The 18026-nt window shown below is 41.1% G+C and overlaps 1 protein-coding gene and 1 long non-coding RNA gene across 3 annotated transcripts in view; one reads left to right on the top strand and one right to left on the bottom strand.

The window, feature by feature from the left end:
- The window catches only part of CHAT (choline O-acetyltransferase), a 34447-nt gene that overhangs the window by 3281 nt on the left and 13140 nt on the right, over window positions 1-18026 (top strand). The window contains exons 3-11 of the mRNA XM_064145387.1: window positions 885-1076; window positions 3187-3305; window positions 4723-4776; window positions 7331-7511; window positions 8830-9007; window positions 13455-13624; window positions 15334-15434; window positions 15648-15776; window positions 17145-17267. Of these exons, the coding sequence (XP_064001457.1) occupies window positions 885-1076; window positions 3187-3305; window positions 4723-4776; window positions 7331-7511; window positions 8830-9007; window positions 13455-13624; window positions 15334-15434; window positions 15648-15776; window positions 17145-17267 (1247 nt within the window). The remainder of the gene's footprint in view (window positions 1-884; window positions 1077-3186; window positions 3306-4722; window positions 4777-7330; window positions 7512-8829; window positions 9008-13454; window positions 13625-15333; window positions 15435-15647; window positions 15777-17144; window positions 17268-18026) is intronic.
- The window catches only part of LOC135176344 (uncharacterized), a 68436-nt gene that overhangs the window by 38336 nt on the left and 12074 nt on the right, over window positions 1-18026 (bottom strand). The gene's annotated exons all lie outside the window — the stretch shown is intronic.

The following is an 18026-nucleotide window of genomic DNA, read 5'->3' as shown; positions in this document are numbered from 1 at the left end:
GATGACTTAACAGCTCTTAATGCTGGAAATCAGTGTAACTGTAAACCAAACTCTGTTCCAAAGCTGGTTTCCTCATTTCAAGGGACACTAGTTATTCCACAAGTATTTTATAATCAGAAACTTGCATCTAATATTCATGCTTCTCATATCCAAATACACTCTTCCTCCCAACATCCTCTGAAGAAATTCAGTAAATTAAAATTACACAACTGCAGATGCATTAGTACACAATCAGAGATGGCATGTAATGATTTCTTAATAGCACAGAACTACCAAACTATCAAACTATCACATGTGATTAATTTTCAAGTTGGTTTAAAAGATGTGGAAGTGTATGCACTGACGTAGTCAGCCCCTTGGGTTGAAAGCTTTTTACCTACGCAGAGTCATGAACTGCACAGTAATCCTACCCAGAAAGATAAAGCCAAAGCCACATATCAAAACCAAATATTATTTGGCACATCTATTTCCAGCGACCAAAAATCAATGAGAGAAAAGATATGCTGTGACTAAATATAGCTTGATGCTGTAGAATTTCCATTCTTTCATTTCTGAGATTTGGGGGTGCATTACAGGTTAAATTGGATTTGCATTTCTATTAATAACAGGTAATCTTATGATACTTTTTCTGAGTATCTGAAATCTTTGGTTTCTAGATAGAGAAATATAATGCAACACTGACTTTGTGGATGCCAAAAGGCAGAGCTGGTATTTGAACTCAAAGGACAACCACTCGCTACCTTCTGTTCAGAGCATTTCCTCCACCATCTCCCTCCATGCATGCACTAACAAAGGATTTTGCAGCTAGAAATTAAAACCCAGAGTTTGGGAACAAGTAAAATTACGTTCTAATCTCTCTCTCTCTTTATTTCTTCTATGATTAGGCAGTGCCAAAACTTCCAGTCCCACCACTGCAACAGACCTTATGCATGTACCTACAGTGCATGAAACACTTGGTGCCAGAGGAGCAATTTAGAAAGACCAAGGTAATTGTGGAGCAGTTTGGAATTGCAGGAGGCCTGGGGGAATCTCTGCAGCAAATCCTCGAGGAAAGAAGGGAAAAGACAACAAATTGGGTAAGCAAATGCAGATGAAAAAATAACTTCTGTCTTGAGTGATTAGTAATGTCCTATATGTGATCACTGCTTGCTTTCAGTAGGTAAATGCAGACAGGGTTCACATCACATTCTGCCAAAGGGAACGAATATCTCAGATGTATTGGGCTACAGTTTTCAGACAATGCCAAAATCCACGTCATTATTATGTTCTCACATCAACAGTTTGTTGACATCAGTGAGGGAATTCATGCACCTCAAGTGCATGCATTCATGTGTCAGCCCCACCTGCAGGGAAGCACTACATTACTTTTAAGAGTAATTTATTCATTTCTATGTAAGAAGAGAATTCAGAGTTTTTAGTGAAATGAAAAAATGCTTTCTGATAGGCCTATTAAAAGTGCCCTGCATACCTCTGTGTGGCTAAAGCTCAGTCAAATTATTCTGGAATGGAATGCTTCAGGACAGAAATTACTCTCTTTAAACTAAACTGTTATTTGCCATTCATTGTCACAGCACATCAAAGTAGTCACCCTGAAGTATGTACCTTGTCGAATGTAACAGAGATACATATATCACACACACCACGAGGAGTCTTCAGCCCTTAAAAGAGTCCCTCTTTCTGGTTCCCAAGACAAAAAGCTTACTTAAGCCACACATAAAATAGATTTCATCATTCCACTAAACCACAGTTCATCCTGTATTCATTAACCATGCTAGAATATGGCAGCTGAAAACTAAAACCACTGGTCTTAGTAAAGTCCTCCCATCCCAGCAAGGAAGAGACACACAGAGTAGTTTCATGGATTCAGTGAAATCCTGCAGGCTTGCAACTACTATCAGTGAAGAGTTGTTCTCTCTCAACTTTTCAGTTGTGTGACCCACAAAAAAGCTCCTGTTGTAGTCAGGGAGAAAAACACCCAAAGAAAAAAAAGTACAGCCAGTGCTTTTATTTCAAAAGCAGTGCTTGGTTTCTGAGCTACTTGTTGCCACAATCTGAGGAGTCCACTAAATGCCACTCAGTTTAATTCTGTTCTTCTGAACATAAAACACGGGTTTGGTGGCTAAATTAGCCATCAGTTAAATAGAGTTCCCGAAAACAATTAGTGTTCCAGGAGACAACTGTTCATTTAATCATTCACAGCAAATTACAGAGGAGCTATGTATAAGCGCTTTCTGAGATGTCTCAGCTTTAATTACCAGTTATTAAAATTAAATACCTGATTCTTAATCTAGAAATGTTTTTTATTTGGATTTTAACTTGGTATGAGTAGTACAGATCTAGTCTGTTCTCCTGGAGACTCCAGAGACTATGGGGGAAGCATCTGTTCTAACAGCAATGAAATATCTCAGAGGAAAACTTTTTCAACTGATGCATGCATTCATAATTATTTTTGCATAATTTCATTGTTGTTTATGGTTAGTATATGCAAAGTATGCCTGCTGAACTCAGAAACACCATTTGATCTTTTTATGAAAGCCTCTGTTTTCCAATAGAGGCTTCACATTGCTCAGACATAAAGGATTGCTTTCAGTAAAAATGGTTAGAAATTTAGTATGTATATCTGAGTCAAGCATCAGTAATCTGCATTTGTGTCAGTGGACACAGGGAATTCTGCATGGGCCCTATCCACATGCCAGTGTCTGCAGGACTGAATCCTCAGACTTGGGAAAATCTTTTTCCACTGTCTTATTAACACAGGACAATCTGATGGCTGACATCAGAGCGTCCTGGCATTACTGACGGGTGTCTGAAGCCCTCTGAGGAAACTCATTGCTAGTAAAATTCTGTTTGTCTCTTAAGTATATCCCAATCACTATTCAAGAGCCAGCAGTGAGCATGCTGTACTCTCTTTTTGTTGTTGCTGTAGAGAGAAGCAAACAACAAAATACCCAAACTACTTTTTAATGGAATACATTGAAAATTGCCATTGACTGAAAAACAGGATTATGGAGTTGTGGCTGATTTCAGCTGAACGGAGGCCACAGAGCCCAGACTGAAAATGCACAACAGTCCTGTTAATCAGAGGCCATGCCTGATAGCATCAGCCCCAAGCACTCTCCCCTCACCCTGCAACTGCATTTCTGCATGTTGTTCATAGCTTTAAGATCTCATGTCCCTTTCCCTTAGGTGTTTAACTACTGGCTAGATGACATGTACCTCAACAACCGGCTTGCTCTTCCAGTCAATTCCAGCCCAGCAATTATCTTTGCTCGTCAGTATTTCAAAGATGTAAACGACCAGCTGAGGTAACCTACTACAGCTTTGCAGCTTTTGCTAAACGAAAGGATATTTTAAATGTATTGCTTTTGCAAAAAGACAATCAACTTTCATTAAAAAAATAAGGACTGTAAGTATTAAACTGTTTTCTCCCAGAGCTGCTGGCTGAGGCCAGTGTTTCTGGAAATGAAAGTGTCTTTCCTTTTACATTTATTGCAAGGGAAAAAATATATACAATGGGATTTCTCTTTTCTTTAAGGAATATTGCAAATCTTTTCGTTGTATAATTCAAGTAAACAATTTGCAGTGGGGAAAAAAATAATTACTAATTCCTGACACATTGTTTAAAGGAAAGCAATCATTAACATGACATCATTGTGAGTCATTACCCCCCTGCAAAACTGAAAAGAATATGCTAGCATTAAACTGTCCCTCTCAGGCACCCCAAAGGGCACCAGAAACACAGAGGATCTAAGAATTCGCAAATCATTCTGTGCTATAATACTGCTTCCTTCAGGACTATCCTCCCCAGCCCTGAACTGACCTTTATCCTCCGAGATGTTGTAGGCAATTACAGTAATTTTTAAAATGGAAAGGTAAGCAAGCAGCCAAGCATAGAATATACCTCTCTAGATGCCCTTAAACCAGGATTCCATTCTTCAACCTTTGTCAAAACAGGGTTTTTCTTTTCCTTTTAAAACAGTCAACCAGATCAACGCTACCTTCATACAGTGCAGTTTTCCTCTTTGCTTTTAGTACTCTCTAGCTGCTCATTACTGAAAGAATTAACTGCATGTGGATTTATGCTATTATAAACCAGGCAGAGCTTGAAAACAATGTCTTATTTTAACATTTCACTTAGCCAGCCAGCGTATCTTTGTATTTTAAATGTAACTATAAACACTTCCATTCATTACCAACCGAATTTATTACATATGCAGCTTCTGAAGAACCTCCACTTTGCATTTTTTAATGTGCATGCTTTAGCAAAGAAATGTTTTTCCCAGAGCCTCCCCTGCAGGCACAGTGCAAATGGGCAGTGTCAGGAAATAATACACCTGTCCATAGCTCTGCAGAAAGCATATCTGCTTAGGACAGGAAGTACTCTAATAAATTGGACAGCTTATGAGTATTGATATTGAAACCCATGTTAAGGATTCTATTAAATATTCAGCCTCTGCTCCCGTTCTCTAAATAAATGCTTTCAGACGTCCTCCTGTGGTAGTCTGTTTAACCATTTGAAGGGATCCTCTCTAGGATTTCATATTTCTCTTGACGTGAATTAATTTAGGGCTTGGGTAGGGACAGTGGGCTTTTCTTGCCAAGCCACTAGACTTTCTCATCTTATGCTGTGTCATCAGTCATTCAGGCTCCTCTGTCTCTCAGAAACAGCCCAGTGTTGTCAAATAACAAAAGACTGATGTTACTTCTATTTGCTACTTGCAGGTTTGCTGCCAATCTCATTTCAGGCGTGCAAGACTATAAAGCTTTACTGGACACGTAAGTAGCTTGGAAGGAGAGCTGCTCCTTGAGCATCTGCAGAGTTTCTGATTCAAGATAGCTGTGCCCAAAGTCAGGCTCCATTGCACCTCTCCATCCACCCCAGGTTGGAGCTCCAGCATGCCTCAGGGCAAGTGCTTCTGCAGAATTATTTGTTTTTCACTTTCTGCATTATTACTGCAATCTAACAGGTAGGAGAAGGATCCTTTTTGAAGCCTGGTAGTCATGCACACAGTGCAGCTCAAAGGTCTCACACAATCTGTCTAACAGAGCTATTGAGAGCTTTGCTCCCCAGTACCAAAGAGCACCAGCTCTGAGGTTACTCAGCCTGCACACCGTCCTTGGCATCAGCAGCATCTGCCAGGGTGCTGCTCCCTCTCCACATACTGCACCCTCCATTTAGAACATCAGTCTCCCCACCAAGAAAGAAAGAGCACATCCCACCAGGAAAAGGAAGCCTCCCCTGAACAAGCTGGTTCAGTGGCTAGTGAAAATAATGCCGCTGTTACTTTTTGTATATAAACACAGGGCAAGTCTAGAATTCTTCAAGTGACGCATGAGGTAGCTCATAACAGCATTTTACACAGCACTTCTTAACCTCACCAAGTATGTTCCAAGTTTACTGCTGAGATCACTGCTTCCCAAAGATTAGAAACTGTGAAGAGCCAAGCACAACACACACTGTGCCACAGTAGGCAAAGTGGTCATTCTCCTTCCTGGAAACACAAGAGGCCTGTTTGCTTCAACCAATGTTTATGGGGACAAGGAAGACAAAGCTCATATTCAAACAACAAAGTCCCTATCTTCTATGAATTAGACAAAAGAAAGGAGGAGGCTATTTGATGTTTCACTTGAGAAATCTGACAGCTACATATAGAGTATAGAAGAGGTAGTTAAGAACATGTGCTTTTGTCCAAGATACAACATGCAACTTCATACACCAGCATACACAAGTACTACTGCACACTAATGTAGTTCATGTGGCAGCATCTGAGGTGAGATAAAGCACACATTGCTCAGACAGAGGATAAGTTAAATTCTTAGGATTTTGACCACACTAGTCTAGATCCAAAGCTGCCTGTGATCAGATTTGCTTGCCTAAAATGAATAAACTCCCCACTACTGTGTTTTCATACTGTTATTAACTGGTTTCTTATCATCCCTTTGGTATCATTATGATGACACTGCAATTGTAACGCTTTCAGTCCCTTGACTGCACTGATAGAATCTCTTGGCTCATGCCCTACGTAGATGCACAATATTCCAACCCAAACCCAGGCTTTTAAAATGTACAGATGTTGCATGCAGTTGCCAGAACTAAGTATTTCAAACAACCCCCAAACTTGGTCACATAAGAGTTACAAGATTTAATAAAGACGTTCTCCTAAACTAGGAAATTTTTCTGGTGTCATCAGTTAATAATCCCTTTCTTAACTGCTATAATTACAGTTTGCCTTAAATGAATTTACCATGTTGTTCAACTATCTGCAGTCACCATAGATGCTCTTTAAAACTCTCTTCTACACCAGGCAAAATGCATGAGGAGAATATTAATCACCCTGTTTTGCTGGTAAGGAATAAAATAAACACCTGTACAAGAAACTAAGTGATACAAGCTTGAGAGCTATGAACTGAAGCGAATATCCCTGTTTTACAACTGCCACAGTTCTAAAGAGACAGTTAAACAAGATAAAACAAGCATAAAATGTTACCCCACATTATCTATATGACAGTAACCCTGCGTACTTCTTCAGCCCTGCCTCCTCTTTGGCATGCTAGAAGCTTATTTCTGTTTTGCTGAGGGAAAACCTCTACACCACAAAACCTTCTTCCTCCTGCAGCCTCTCCCAAGTGACAGCACCATTATTTCCTGCTGCAGTGTCAGTGGGATATCTTACAATCCATAATCATAATTGTGATTACTACTTTTTTTTCCCCCCCTGCACACTGAAGAAGCCTTTTAGGAGGCTCTGTTTTCACATGCTTTCCAATGGAAAGGAAATAGGTTTTCAGCACTTATTCCCTCCTTGGTCTAAGAACAGCATATAACTGAGGGTCTGGAAGGCAAGAATGCCCTCTGTATTGCCTGTCATTGCTGTTTATCAGACAAGGCCCACTTAGAGACTCTCTAACTGCTCTGCATAGTACAGGGCAACTGCAATTTACAGTGAATTTCATCAGTACTTTTTGTTTTTTCAAGGTACCATGAGTTTTCCTGCTGTTCTGCTAACTTCCATCTTGGCAAGCAATCAGGGTCCCATCTATGCAGGCTTACCATACACAGTGCAAAGTTGCTTGTGACCTGCTATTTTTCACATTTCCACTAGATGATAATTCAATTGCTTAATGAATATGCATGAATCTGCCAGGAATGATGCATTTAACTTTGGTATGGGAATTCATCTATTTCCCTTATACTGTAATCTCATTTTATTATTCAATTTGTGTTATACCTGATCTAATTGTAACAGAACAAAGGACAGATTAGATTTCCTTTCTGTCTCTCTCTCCCCTCTTTTCCTCTGGCTTTGTTTTTCTCCTTCTCTCTCTCCAGCCATGCTTTACCTGTTGATTTTGCTCGTGGACAGCTGTCTGGTCATCCTCTCTGTATGAAGCAATACTATGGACTCTTTTCTTCCTATCGTCTTCCAGGACATACCAAAGATACCCTTGTGGCCCAGAAAAGCAGTGTAATGCCAGAACCAGAGCACATCATTGTTGCTTGTAACAATCAGGTAAATACATCTTCCTCTTTTATACCTTTCTATATTTCTTAGCTTACTTAAATTCACTCAAGAAGAGCCTAATGTAATCAGTGCTCAGAAACACAGTTAGCATGCTATGTATGAGCTCACTTCTTACTAAGCTGTCAATATATTCCAAAAGGTGCTTTTGCAGCATTTTTTGACCTTAGCCCACATTATGTTCCAAATGCAGCAATGCAGAAAGGAGGAATGTGGCAGAATTTGTTTGCTTTCTCATTCAAACAGAAATGTTTATCAAGCAGAGATGAAACCACAGAAGAAAAAAAAAAAAAAGATCTTATTAGAGTGCATTTGCTGGAAATGCTCCTCCTGACAGTCAAGTATTGGCACACAAAACATGGTGTATATACCACCATCCCATGCAGCCAGCCTAAGCTATGCCTGATGAAGTTAGTATAGGTGCAGGTAGAAATACTGAAGAGTTATCTGTCCAAACCAATAAATGCCATTGAACAGCAAAGTATGTTGGCTGAACAGAGTACTTTTATATTCTTTCTTAACTACACATAGTACTGGAGCTGTGCCTGCAGGACCTTTTGGAATGAAGGGAGAAAGCCCAGCGGTTCCTTCTCCAGGAAGCTCTTTTCACACAGTATCACACTATCACAGTATCATCAGGGTTGGAAGAGACCTCACAGATCATCAAGTCCAACCCTTTACCACAGAGCTCAAGGCTAGACCATGGCACCAAGTGCCACGTCCAATCCTGCCTTGAACAGCTCCAGGGACGGCGACTCCACCACCTCCCCGGGCAGCCCATTCCAGTGTCCAATGACTTTCTCAGTGAAGAACTTTCTCCTCACCTCCAGCCTAAATCTCCCCTGGCACAGCCTGAGGCTGTGTCCTCTCGTTCTGGTGCTGGCCACCTGAGAGAAGAGAGCAACCTCCTCCTGGCCACAACCTCCCCTCAGGTAGTTGTAGACAGCAATAAGGTCACCTCTGAGCCTCCTCTTCTCCACCTCAGTGGGAAGTTTAGTTTCTCTGCATTACTTTTAAATAAATAATACCATGGAACTTATTTTACACACTTTCTGAATTTATCTTTTTGGGGTTTTTTAGGCTTATTCAAATAAAGCATGTTTTATTTGAGCCCAACATGCAATACAAGCAACTGGAATTCACACTGTAAAAACACAGGAGGGAACGCTCTGTTGCCTGCAGGCATAGCTCTCCAAACTAGGACTTCATCTCAGCCCCTACCCAAACTAAATCAAAATGTTGGATTAACAAGAGTCCATGCCATCTGACTGTTCTTCTGACTTCTGTTTTTTTGGGGTTTTTTTTGCAGTTTTTTGTTTTGGATGTTGTCATTAATTTCCGTCGTCTCAGTGAGGGAGATCTTTTCACTCAGTTACGAAAGATAGTCAAAATGGCAGAGAATGAAGAGGAAATGCTGCCTCCAATTGGCCTGCTGACAACAGATGGAAGAACAGAGTGGGCAGAGGCCAGGACAATCCTTATGAAAGGTTAGCAGCAGCAATCTCAGCTTTCTCCTCTTCATCATCTTCCTCCTCTTCATCATTGCCTATCTTGTCTGGGAGTGAACATAACAGCAAACGTAGGACTGAATGTGCAATCTCACCTCTCAATTTTTCTAGCAAGTGGGAACTCAGTAGCTGAAGGTGATCAGATTGTGCTACCAGAGAAGCAGCAGATGTGGTTTGACCCTTTGGCTGTGTATGTTTTTCATTGTTGTGCTATGTAAATAGCTCTCACTCCATTCTCTGTTCTTCATCACATAAAGAACATTACATCTGATTTTGTGATTCGTCTTTTTCTTCACATCCATTTTGTACTAATAATGAAGGCTTTTGGCAACAAACATTTTTCATCTCATCTAACAAAAGCATCTACAAGTTAAATACCTATTGAATCCAGCTATGTAGTCAATGGAGAAAACCAGAGAGTACCAGAGCTTATTCATTCAAATCTTAAAGTAAGTATCTAGGACAGGTTATTTCAATCATCATCCGTAGATATATGTCTGTCTCTCCCCCTCTCTTCCAACAACAGACATCATTTTGCTACCTTGGATTCTGAACCTGAATGTCTGACTTTGAAACAATAATATAAAGGGTGGGATTAGTCATCTCTATCACTTCACATGTATTTTACCCTGAAGGCTTCATTTTATCACTGTGAGTTAAATACTAATTTTTCTCTCCCAAAAAAAAAATGTTAAATCATTTCTTTATACCCATGTCACAGTTTAACCTCAGCTGGCAACTTAGTACCACTCAGCTGAGCTCTCACTCACTTTTTGGCAGTACTACAGAAAATACTACTTTTTTACCAATGTCCTGGAACACACAAGAGCTGCCAACAGTCTCAAAATACATCTACCTTCCTAGGGAAGATTTTCCCTTTTCTTAGCCATGTTTGCCTGTGTTTTTAGTAACTTCATACAAAGAGCCCTGGCCATTATCACAGCCCTATTACAAGGTACCAGTCTCACCTTCAGGTTTTCCCTTCCCTGTCTTTTTTAAAAGAGAGAAAAAAATATTAATTAATTAAAACCGAGATAAAGACCTATTCATGTATTTTCATGACACACTTCACAGTGAACACCATGAAACTTGCAGCAAAATCATCTTTGTAAACCTATACTGTGCTAAATTTCAAAAGACAAATCAACAGAAAGCAGCAGAACTACCTCTATAGTGTTTTCAGATTGCCTGCTATTTGCCAAAATATTCATTTTAATGAGAAAGCAAAACAACTCAGTTATGAAGCTGGAAAAACCCTCAGATTCTGCACTAACAAATACCACAGCCTCCTCTAGTCTAAGCAGGAATCCCAACCTAGACAACTCATATTATCACAGCTTCCCTATATATCATAACACACTGCTGTTACACGTGAATAGGTGATTGTTAGTAGCCCTCTCTTTTTCCTTATCTGTGCTGAAATGTGCATGTAATAAACAGAGGAAGAGAAAAACCTCTGCTGAAGCAGTGTGAGGTGGAAGGGGGCACTTCACTACTCTTCTGTACTGGGCAGGAGGAGAGAGGATGCACTGGGACAGACATCTATACAGTGCTTTCTAGAGGTTAGGATGGGGATGTAGCTCTTTGCATGCCCATGTGTAAGTAAGAGGATAGTCTTCTAATGGAGGAAATATCAAATAAATGGTTACAAACCCAGTCATCACTGATTTTTAATCACATTCAGCAGTTTAGCTGAATTCAGAGCTAAACTCTCACAAGTACAGACAGTGAACTCTTTCTGCTATAGGGTCCCACACATACTGTATCTGAATTAGATTCAGAGTGTCTTCTCATTTTCCTTCTTAAAACAAAGCCCAAACCCCTCAGCTCAGCAAAAGATGAGTGACCATTTCAATACAACTGTGTGCAAGGGAAAGGAAGAAGGTCAAGAAACGTCTTACAGGGCTTTAAGCTTGTACTCGTGATTCTCCTCTCTTGCCACTCTTCCTGGAAATACTTACTTTCCATCAGAAGCCATGGTTCATGAGTTATTTCTTGTGCAATTCATTATCTGCTTCACATGATATTTTTGTTTTTGTGTTGATCAGCTCTCTGGGCATGTCTGTTTCTTTCTGTAAGGGTATCATTCCCCTACTTTTCTATTTCTAGCAGAGATTAATTTTATTCACTCTAATACCTAGACTGAAGCTACCCTGAAGCCATATGTCAGAATAAGGGCTTCATATCTGTCAAAGATGTGGGCAACCTATCAGACAACATAAACCAAAATGCTGAGCAAGCAGTAAGCAGTTTGCAAATCACTCTCCAAATACTTTTTCACTTCAAGATGCCTGTCCACAGATACCAGCAGCTGACTTGTACAGGGCAACTTCCATTCACAAAGTTATTTTAAGCCTTTGCACTGATGTGCCCAGACTATCAATCCAATGAATACCCCAAATATGGCCAGTCCTGCAAGTGTCTGATCCTAGAAGAACCTTACAACCAAGATAACAGGGACATGTGCTCTACCTTATAACACTTCTTAAGGCTTTTGCAGACAACTCATAGGGAGACTGATCTTTCACATGCCATAGGCAGCACAGATAACTGTCAGAGAGCTCAACCTATTTGCTTACAGCATCAGTTGCAATCTCCTGGCTCAAGTCTTTGTAGGAGCTAGCAGGAATGATGGGTACTTTAACCAGGACTCTGCTGTTGTGGGAAAGGGAAGACAACACATTATGCACTCCATCAGGTCCCCATCCAGCCTGCAAGAAGTCAGGCTGGTCAACTCTATCCCTAGGCTCCATGACTGCCAGTGCTGCCCAATAGGAATGGCCAGACAGTACCTTACCATAATCTGCAGGAAACCAGAGCTTTCTCTCTTCCTTCTCAGCCATTACTATCAGTCACCTCTCCTTCTCTTCTAATTGTACACTTTTTTAACACACAGCACCTGGAGAGTGAACCTGGATGATAACAAGCATGTGGGTTTGGGTTTTTTTGCTAGCTTCTCACTATCCTCTGTTAGTCAATCTGGGAAGGTATTGTTTTTCTTGCTGTTCTTTCAGAGGCTCAAGCTACTTTTCTTTCATATTTGTAAGCAGTAAAAACTTGCACATTTTGAAATGGCTCTGTATTTTAAATGCTAAGCAGAATTGTTTGCTTTTAATTCTTTTTTCCATTCTTTCAGCCAAAATTATCTCCTAAACTGAGCATAAATTTGCTGAACTTAGCACAGACTTGCAAGAAGGTTTGATCAATCCAAATTCATATTTTCAGTTGAGAACATTCTGAAAGAAAACCTTTTCCACCAATACCTAGAAAAAACACCAGGTGAAAGCTGATCCTGCCATTGCAGGACTTCTAAATTAACATTTGAAAGCCTTTTTTCCTTTGATCTTATTACCAACCATTTAATAGCAATTAATTATGTTCTATGCTTTTGAATAAAATCAGTTCTTGTTATAGGTTCCACATTTTAATACAGCTCTTAATTGAAAAGACAAAGTGCTCACAATTAAATATTTGCTATGCCCTAAACTGGTCCTCAGAAACAAACAAAGCTTTGCCTTCATAATATTTCTGAGTTAAAGAAGCTGAAAAAGAACTCCAACCAAACAAAGTGACCAAAACCACCCAAACCAAACACAACAACAACAACAAAGACAAATGCCACCCATGCATACAGACAGCGTAAATAAGGAGGAAAGCACTGAGGACTATGTAAAAAGAGTCTTTCTAGTCCACCTGTAAAAGCAAAAGTGACAGGGAAAAGAACCAAAGAGAGAGAGAGCCAGAAAAAGCACATTTTATTCAGCAAGACACTAGTGATAGGAGGGGAGTGGACCACAGCAATCCATGGTTTTGGCAATACCATGTTCAAAAACCTGAACCTCAAGCTTTACCTACAGATGGCTTCTCATGCAATGTAGGCAACGTACCCAGTCCAGGGCTTACATCTCTAAAGCACAAGAAATGACTGTCAAGAGGAGAAAGAAGAGAGTTTTAATACCAGAACACAAAATCAACATGCTGTTCTATGTCCAGAGAAGGGTTTTGATGGGAGAACAGCACAAAGCTAGTACAGGCCCTGCTGTTTCAGAGCAGAATACTGCAGCAATAGCTTGAGCTCTGAAACTCTCTATTTTCTACCTGTCCTCTCCATAGCTGCTGTATATAAAATAAGTAAGCATCCTGGCTTGAAGAGCAAAATAGATCTATTATGTAATATAATTTCTTCAGGAAATGAAAGGCAGAAAAAGAAAGTGGATATTATTGAATCATGTGGAAGACACATGGAGATATTGCAAAAGTTAACATAGGAATGAATACCTTGGTTTAATGCTTCCTTGCATGGAGATGTTCTGCAGACACCAGCTCATTCCAGAGTCAGGGTCAGTGCTTTCCAAGGCAGCAGAGTTCCTAGCCAGCCCTGCACTACAGGTAAGAGGATGTGAACACTTCACTCTCTTGTCCCCAGACTCTACTAACCGCGACTCTCTCGACATGATTGAACGGTGCATATGCCTGGTGTGCCTGGACAGCCCAAGTGGAGTGGAACTCAATGATACAAACAGGGCATTGCAGCTGCTACACGGGGGAGGCTACCACAGAAACGGGGCCAACCGCTGGTATGACAAACCTATGCAGGTAAAAACCTTACAGTACTATGATGTTACCTGCACACAGCAAGGGACTCCAATTGCTCTCATGGTAGTGACCACATAGAATCCGTGGGGAGAAATAGGAGAATGTGCTACCAGCATTTTCCAAGGCAGGGTTGGAGTGAGCAGCACTTCTCCTTGCAAGGCAGGAAAAGCAGACCTACTGCCTTGCTGTCAGTGGGAGGCCTTCTTTAAGGTATGCTTTCACCTTGCCTGAAATTGCTCTTTGACCTTGAGGAGGTAGACAAATACAAAGACATACAGGTAGGTATAGACTTAATTTAAAAATCATTTAAACTCAGTCAAATCACATCAAAATGCTGGGCTAGCATCCCAGAACAAAACCAGGAAAGCACAACAGCTTTCCATGTTTTCTCACACATTTTCCTGATGTCCTAGAAATACTACTGTTAATAATTTGACATGTCTTTAAGCTAGTATTAGGTTCTTGTATAACAGGCTGTTTACCTATTTAATAACATCTTTGTTGAGACTTCCCCAGAAGTATTGATTTCTCCAGCCTTTCCCCAGCCAGATTTTGTCATATTTGAAAGTGCCATGATATTATTTTCCATATTTTTGCAATAGATCCAAGGTGAAGCAATGTATTCATCTCCAACTGTCAACAACATTGACACCTCATGAAAATTTGAAAGAAACCCTGACTGATACACTGCTTGTACAGTGTTTGCTTCTCTTGCCTTATCTAAGAATGGCAACACAAAAAAAAAAAACAAAAAAACACAAAATTAATTTAACTTACACTGACTTACCCTAGTACAAATACATTTCAGTAGTCATTCCTGATTTATATCACTGCAAATGACATTATTGGCAGACTAGTGCTATGTCTTTAAAGAACAAACCATTTGTCATTACTTAGAATCCCCTATTATTTGCCATGCCTCTAGTTGAGGCATTTGAAGCAGATGACAATAGACAAAATTTTCTAGGTGTTGATTATCAGAAGGTAGCAGAAAGCAAATAAATGTACATAGTATATTGGAGAGCTTGGTTTGTCCAGTTGTATTCAAGGCCAGCAGTGTGCCCAACTGGCCAAGAGAGCCAGTGGCATCCTGGCCTGCATCAGGAATGGTGTGGTCAGCAGGAGCAGGAGCAGTCATTCTGCCCCTGTACTCTGCACTGGTTAGACCACACCTTGAGTACTGTGTTCAGTTCTGGGCCCCCCAGTTTAGGAGGGACATTGAGATGCTTGAGCATGTCCAGAGAAGGGCGACAAGGCTGGGGAGAGGCCTTGAGCACAGCCCTACGAGGAGAGGCTGAGGGAGCTGGGATTGGTTAGCCTGGAGAAGAGGAGGCTCAGGGGAGACCTTATTGCTGTCTACAACTACCTGAGGGGTGGTTGTGGCCAGGAGGAGGTTGCTCTCTTCTCTCAGGTGGCCAGCACCAGAACAAGAGGACACAGCCTCAGGCTGTGCCAGGGGAAATTTAGGCTGGAGGTGAGGAGAAAGTTCTGCACTGAGAGAGTCATTGGCCACTGGAATGGGCTGCCCGGGGAGGTGGTGGAGTCGCCGTCCCTGGAGCTGTTCAAGGCAGGATTGGACGTGGCACTTGGTGCCATGGTCTAGCCTTGAGCTCTGTGGTAAAGGGTTGGACTTGATGATCTGTGAGGTCTCTTCCAACCTTGGTGATATTGTGATTTTATATCTTTCATTTGTTCTTTTTCTTGCTTAGTTTGTGATAGGAAGAGATGGAGTCTGTGGTACTGTGTGCGAACATTCACCTTTCGATGGCATTGTACTGGTGCAGTGCACTGAACACTTGCTCAGGCACATGTGAGTCCCTTTCAGTACACTGAGTCACTTTCATACCCACTCCAACCCCCAAGAATTCTCTGCCTGCGGCAAATTTCCCTGATGTACAGGGTCACTAAGACCCATACAACTGTTGGAAATCAGTGATTTACTTGCTTTGAAAAAAAAGAAATCAATGTTTAAGAAATAGATGATTCCTGTGACTTTAATGGCTTTTCTCTCACATACTAACAGGAAAGAAAGCTCCAAAAAATTGGTGCGAGCTGATTCTGTGAGTGAGCTTCCTGCTCCACGGAGACTAAGATGGAAATGTTCCCCTGAAATTCAGACACATCTGGCATCATCAGCGGAAAAACTCCAGAGGTATAAAAAGAGTGCCCCATTTTTCTCAGCATGACTTCAAGCTGGGAACTACTCAGCACATGGTGTGCATACAGAGGTTTCCTCTCTGTCCTTCTGTTGCTCATCTTTCCAAGGTGGATATAGCTAGCATTTCTTTGCAAGCATAGCATCCTTAGGAGCTGCAGCTACTTCACTGTATTCAGGAATTGCATTACCACTGTTTTCCTTTCATGTAAATATTAGGAAAGCAAAAGACCACTGGAAATAAAAAAACAGTTGAGTCCTATTTTCAGAGGATGCAAACAGTGCAGGCTCTCTGATTTTGTGGGTGCCAATGCCAGCTAAAGCAATGGGCACAGATATACGAGGCAGGAGAATACAACTAGTTTGGATAAACAATTTGTTTACATCCACATTGCTCCTACAAAGGTTAGTTCTTCTGACTGTGTTTCCTGCCTGTAGATTTGCATGATCTTTGGGAGTGGGGATGGCAATGACAGATTATCTTGTTTTCCCCCCAAAGTATCTAATCTCTACAGTCAAGCCTGCAATCTCTCTGTAGAGAATGAACACACTGGCTGCATGATCAGTTCTATGTCTATTGAGACTGCATTAGATGAGACCTCTAAGTGGCTAGAAGCAAACATGAGAGTACGAAAACATTCAGAATGAAGAGTAATTCCTTTCTGTTTACAAAGGTAAACAAGAGTGATTACAAGTAATTACATTGAAACTTGCAAAGAGCCTTCTTTGGGTTTTAAATCCACTCATTTCTCACACTAACAATAACACAGATGCTTGTGGAGAAAGGATGCCTTGGCTTAGGCCAAACACTTGGGTTTGTTGTGTTTCTTTCTTTTAAAAGAGGTGTTTTACTCAAGGAAGCAGAACAACCTGAGTGCCACAAATCATTTTAATGCTCCAGATAACAAGCCCAGTCTAGAAGGCAACCAGCAATAGAACAAGGGGACACAGTCTCAAGCTGTGCCGGGGGAAGTCTAGGCTGGATGTTAGGAGGAAGTTGTTGGCAGAGAGAGTGATTGGCATTGGAATGGGCTGCCCAGGGAGGTGGTGGAGTCACCATCCCTGTAGATCTTCAAGAGAAGACTGGATGAGGCACTTAGTACCATGGTCTAGTTGACTGGCTAGGGCTGGGTGCTAGGTTGGACTGGATGATCTTGGAGGTCTCTTTCAACCTGGTTGATTCTATGAATAAGGTACTGACTGGTAACAAGGTACAAAAGGCTATGACTGTCTGCAGAGCAGGAGTCAACTCACCTCCAAGTGGCTACAGACAGGAAATGATCTCTGAGGTATATTTGCAAACAGACATGGAATATGAAATTCTTGCATCTCGTGCTGCAGTAACTATCTCTACTTGTTTTTCAGGCTAGTAAAAAATCTGGACTTTATCGCCTACAAGTTTGAGAAGTACGGAAAGGAATTTATTAAGAAACAAAAGATTAGCCCAGATGCCTACATACAAGTAGCACTTCAGCTGGCATTTTACAGGTAAGGTTAAATCAAATCATAGGAACAAGAGGAAATTCACAATTTATCTTTTATACAGAGGGTCTATTTTTACTTCAGAGCCCAAACAAATGCCTCCTGCATAGAAATGAGTGACTTTGTTTTGTAAGTCAGACAAGATAAAAATTGCCACCTGGTTCTGCAAGAGAGTACTCATAACCTTCACTCATTTTCCCTCTCCTTGTTCTAGCTTCCCATCCCTATGTCCTGCAAACACCATTCTCAGCCAGCACCCTACCCACAGCTGTCTCTGCACTTGGCATAGAGGGTGCAGATGTGGAAGGGAGTGGTAGACAGCCTTGCCACCCACAAGAGCAGAAGCAGATAGGGACTCCACGTTTTTAGAGCAGAAATACTTCCTTGCTACTGTGCATAGCCTGGGAGGCACCATGACAGTAACCTGTAGCTCACCACATGTGTGCCCTTTGCATTCAGAGCAAAAAGCATTCACAGAGAAAAACACTACAGCAGCATATCAAATCAGAGTTCCTACACAAGGTAGCAACTACTGATGTTTCCTTCTCCACAGATAGACCAAGATTTGACAATACCCTTCAATTTCCATGATATTATCCAAGTTAAAAGCTCCTCCCTACATTGTCAAAACAGCTATCACTCCAGACTGGTTGCATGGTTGCTGCAGAACAGCCTATTACACAAATAACTCTTTATCATGTCAAATTAAATCGTGAAGGGGTCTTTACCTCGTCAAAACCAGAGATGTCTAACACATTTTGTGTA

This window comes from Pogoniulus pusillus, chromosome 6 (genome assembly GCF_015220805.1).
Source record: "Pogoniulus pusillus isolate bPogPus1 chromosome 6, bPogPus1.pri, whole genome shotgun sequence".
Taxonomy (NCBI): domain Eukaryota; kingdom Metazoa; phylum Chordata; class Aves; order Piciformes; family Lybiidae; genus Pogoniulus; species Pogoniulus pusillus.
This window is presented reverse-complemented; position numbering and strand designations above follow the sequence as displayed.